This window comes from Anarrhichthys ocellatus, unplaced genomic scaffold (assembly GCF_004355925.1).
Source record: "Anarrhichthys ocellatus isolate YVR2014 unplaced genomic scaffold, GSC_Weel_1.0 scaffold25, whole genome shotgun sequence".
Taxonomy (NCBI): domain Eukaryota; kingdom Metazoa; phylum Chordata; class Actinopteri; order Perciformes; family Anarhichadidae; genus Anarrhichthys; species Anarrhichthys ocellatus.
In genome coordinates, this window is record NW_022280055.1 from 4,281,813 (window position 1) to 4,286,594 (window position 4,782).

Below are 4,782 nucleotides of genomic sequence, written 5' to 3' on the forward strand. Positions count from 1 at the left end.
ACACACACACACACACACACACACACACACACACACACACACACACAAATCAGGAGAGAAAAAGAAGGAAAGGTGCATCATAGCTCTTTTTTCCAACTAAAATGAATCGAGAACTTGCATACTTATGTGTAATTTATAATGGTAATGCACGGTGACACACATAACAATATATTTACCATATTGACTAATCTGCTGATTACTTTCTTGATTAATCAGTTAATTGTTTGTCGACCAAATGTTTTTGTCCAATCAAAGAGATTTAATAAAATTATATAAAACAGCATATCTTTGCGTTTGTGTATCAATGTTTGACAGATTTGATTATCTAAATACTAATGTTGATTAATCGACTTATTGTTGCAGCTCTAGGCACGTATATCTAAAACTAAATATTTGATGACATATCAATTGTCAGCACCTCTATGTATGTTTGCAATATGTTAAAAGCTATTTTATACATGCTAGTGTTGATTTTATAGAACAAATAGAGATATTTGATCCATTGGAGAACCAGGAAACTGTAAAAGCAGCATTCTTTGCATGTTGTGTAAGCTGCTTGTTAGTAGTTCTAAGAGTGTGACTGAAGCTTCATAACACACGAGTCTTCTACATCTGTACAGTGAAATTAAATGTTGACGAAGCTGCTTGACACTGTGTTGTGTGTGTGTGTGTGCGCGTGCAGAGCTCAGGGAAGCTAGAGATGGAGCGCGGCATGGTCAAACCCATGATCAGAGGAGAGCAGCAGGACAGCAGGTGAGACCCACTTCTTCATCCATCTTTATCCTCTCTCCAGTCCTCTCCTCAATCTCTGTTCTTCATGTTGTATTCCCTCATGGTGCCACTTTGTCTCATCAGGTCTCAGGACGTTTCAGTAGACAGACCAGAGCTGACTCTGCCAGCCGGCATCGAGTTCAGAGACAACTGTAAGTATTAGCGTCTCTCTTTCTGTTCCGCCGTGTTAGTGAAACAGTCGATAGCTGGAAACTATTGAACCCTCTTTACAACGCACTGGACTGATTCTGCTGACCCAACTGCTCTAGCAGCAGGGGTATGCAAGTAATGTCTCATATATATACAGTATATATATATATATATTTATACACACATACACATGGTAAATGTAAGAATATAGTAAATGTGGGTCAGCCTGCGGTCTGTATACATTTCCAATGCAGAGTTAGTGTATTGTTCCTCCTTACAGCTCTGTACAGGGAGGCCTGGTGACCTCTGGAAGACATTATTCATGTTGAGACATTAATATGACTTCCATAAACAGAAGGAGAGAAAATGAGTCCACTCGTATTTGGCAGGAAATCAGCTGGATCACTTTAAAGCCTGAAGGCTTTGTTTCCTGTAATTGCACCGAGATAACGCAGTCAATATTTTTATGTTTAAAGATGATAAATTGAGCACTTGGAGTGTGGCTAAACCAAAGCTCAATTTGACAGTTGCCTGTTTTCAGATGAGCTGTTTTGGGGTTAAACTGCTAAAGCTGGAGTAGACATTTCTTATTCTCTGGCTGCACTCACACCAAATCCAGCTGTGTGGGAGTGTCACTCAAATGGCCCATTTGTGTGATGGCTTTTCGCCCGTATGCCGGGTCCTTCAAATGATAGTCTGTTTGCATTGTCAGATTTAAAAGAAACACATTTACTTTCATTAACTAAACGGGATGCGAGGCCTATCAAAACATTGGGTTTAAAACTGGTGCACAAGGCCAAGTTGAGGGACTACAAATGCAACATAACTTCACACTTCCCGGTCTGATTGCCGGTTGCGTGATTGGCCACCGCAGCTTGATGTCGGGTGGTGTTTCTCCAAAAGTTGATTCTGTCAGACAACTGATTCTTTAATATCTGGGAACATCATCCATTGATGTTGTGAAACACTGATATCCTCAGGATTCCTTTGGTCAAAGTAAAACATATTTCATGTCGCCAGAAAGGATGACCTACCAGCTGCTTTAACAACAGCATGACGGGATGCACGCACATTGTATGAAGTGGTGCGAGAAAAATATCTGTGTGGTCTGAAAGTCTGATCCTCTGTGTGTCCATCCAGCTGAAGACACCTTCCTGTCAGCCATCATCAACTACACCAACAGCTCCACGGTGCACTTCAAGCTGTCGCCCACCTACGTCCTGTACATGGCCTGTCGCTACGTCCTGTCGCCGTCTTACCGGCCCGACATGTCGCCCTCTGAGAGGACGCACAAAGTCATCGCCATCGTCAACAAGATGGTGAGCATGATGGAGGGAGTCATCCAGGTCAGTAACACTTCTTTTCTAATCTTTTTTGTGTGTGTTGTGGTAGTTGAAGATGTATTAATTTGTGCATTATCTCCGTGCGTTCTGCTCCTTAATAATGCTGTTATTTATGTATTTCATTACTCTCTTTTGTTGACATTCTGTGTGCTTATTTCCCCCCCAACTCACTGTTCTTACAAACTACTATACTTGTAGTTCTGTAAGGTGTGTGTAAGTGTTTGTATGTGTATTTTTCTTGCAGCTATCTTTCCACAGTTACCTCTGTTGCACCAGTCTGTGCTTTTTTTCTTATGTTTGTCTACCTGTCAGTTTTAAATGCTTGTGATGTGAAGCAACATAGTGTATGCTAAACTTCAGTTAGCATGGCACTGTCACTGACCATTATAGCTGGAGTTTCTAGGCAACAAACCCATAAACATATTAGTTAATTTATAATTTTTTACTATCAATCAGAATTTGCAAAGACTAAAAAGTACAATATTGGCTTAAAAAATGTAGTGGATCAGAAGTATTAAGTACAATTCTGAGTTACTTTACTATTTCCATTTAATGCTCTTAAGTACAGTACTTGACTGAATGTAGTTACATTCCATAACTGGAAACAAGACCAAGCATCATACGCAGTATTTCTGTTTCTTATTCATAAGCTTTGAAGCTCGATACACTGCCCCACTCAACATAGTGTTTGCTAACAGTGCTGGCATGAAGACTAATGTCATTTAAAATCATGCATGTTTAAAAAAAGTGAAGCACAGGGACGTTGGTAGATCGGAGGATTAATGAAAATATTCTCACACACTCGTTAAGTCTGAGGCTCAGTAAATGCCAATCCTTCTTGTATTAGTGCCATTCACTTCTATTCATTGCTGTGATATGCAGTGAAGTCATGAAAGAAAGCACACACAGAGTTGACGGTAAGACTTAATCTATTTCCGTCTGTATGTTGCAGGATTTTAGTTTTCTAGAGTTTTCGGGGAAATATTTTTAGCTCCTGAGGAATGTTGAACCTTCCTGCTTCAGACGGGCTTATATAACAGGCTTTAAAACGAGCTTCTCTGGGATGTAGAGAACTTAATCTTGAATAGTAGAATGATTGTGACCAGCTTGCCTGTGTGATATGCTGGAGATGGTCTCATGCTTGTCCACTGCTTTGCATCCTTAAACGCCTTCACTGCATTACTTTATTAATGTCCCCCTTGATGGATTGCACGCAGCGTCTTTTTTAAAAACATATTAGTGTGTGAGTATCAAATTAAGTGTTTTAACTTTGTGTCATCACAGAGAACGAGGTCAACATTATCTGATAGTGTTGGTCCCGGGTCCTCTTTATACTGAGACCACATCTCGCATAAACTCCAGAACTTATTTCCACAAAGAAGGTGTTACTCTCACCAGTTACTCAAAAAACTGGAAGCTTTAGGCAGAATGTCCCTCATAACATTCCTGTTTTGTGCTGTAAAGCAATCCAACAGACTCTGCCGTGTGTAATGGAGTGCAGAGCTTGAATTTATTTTCGTTATCGGTCACTTTCTGGTAAATATACGGCTGTCTCAAAAATGTTTACTGTTTAAATTTTAATGACTTTCTTCAAGGATTCATTTTCCTTTTTTTTGTTTTGTTTTTTAGCCCTGCACATTTATACACCTTCACACTCATTAAGCTCCTGTTTACACCTGTTTACAGCTCAATTATTTCCAGCTGGTATAAAGAACTGAAGCTCCACTTCCTAAAAGCAATTATTATTCAGTTTTAATATGAATATGGTCCTAAATACAGTTAGGTTTTAGGTAATCGGCTCATTTTTAAAACTATAACATGGCTCTATTTTCTTGCCAGTTTTGATGATGGATTTTATTCTAAAGGGATAGTTTGGATGTTTTGAAGTGGGATTGTATGATTGTACTCATCAATAGTCAGTGTATTACTTGCAATAGATGGCCGTCAGCACGCCCCCAGTTTGTAGAAACCAGCAGGAGTACCAGCACGGAAGCAAAGCAATGTACTGCAAAACGTATTTCAGACTCCCAGTTTAAGTGTACGCTATATTTAGAAGGTAAAGGGGTAAAAATATTGTAAATGTAGTGTCCACTTTAACTGACTGAACTTATTTAAGAACCTCATACAACCCCACCTCAAAACATCTGAACTGTCCCTTTAAGCGGACAGATGTTGATAGATTTCTCAAACACCCTGTGTGATGTTTTCTTGACCAGATGTGGTTTTCAGCTGACCGTCTCCAGTTTTGTTCTTTAACTGATTCAAGATATCTTCACATTGTAAACCATGACCATGTCTGTGTCAAAGTGTGTGTGTGTGTGTGTGTGTGTTACATGGCTGTGTCCATACTGTAGCTGTTGACGTGTTTTCTCTCTGTCCTGTAAACGTGTTGTCCTCCTCCTCTTCCTTCCATCCAGGAGATTCCTGAAGGGGATCAGGTAGGATAGCACACCATGATACGGCTGCTACAGTCTCTCTCTCTCTCTCTCTCTCTCTCTCTCTCTCTCTCTCTCTCTCT

At 39.9% G+C, this 4,782-nt stretch overlaps 1 protein-coding gene across 17 annotated transcripts in view; it reads left to right on the forward strand.

Annotated features, from left to right (window-relative positions):
- Positions 1 to 4,782, forward strand: part of afdna (afadin, adherens junction formation factor a) — an 85,955-nt gene that overhangs the window by 40,962 nt on the left and 40,211 nt on the right. For 15 of the 17 annotated variants that reach the window (XM_031861696.1, XM_031861709.1, XM_031861697.1 and 12 more), the window contains 4 exons: positions 683 to 753; positions 856 to 923; positions 2,062 to 2,267; positions 4,682 to 4,702. In XM_031861696.1, the coding sequence (XP_031717556.1) occupies positions 683 to 753; positions 856 to 923; positions 2,062 to 2,267; positions 4,682 to 4,702 (366 nt within the window). The remainder of the gene's footprint in view (positions 1 to 682; positions 754 to 855; positions 924 to 2,061; positions 2,268 to 4,681; positions 4,703 to 4,782) is intronic. The other 2 variants (XM_031861701.1, XM_031861714.1) reach the window with 1 other exon arrangement.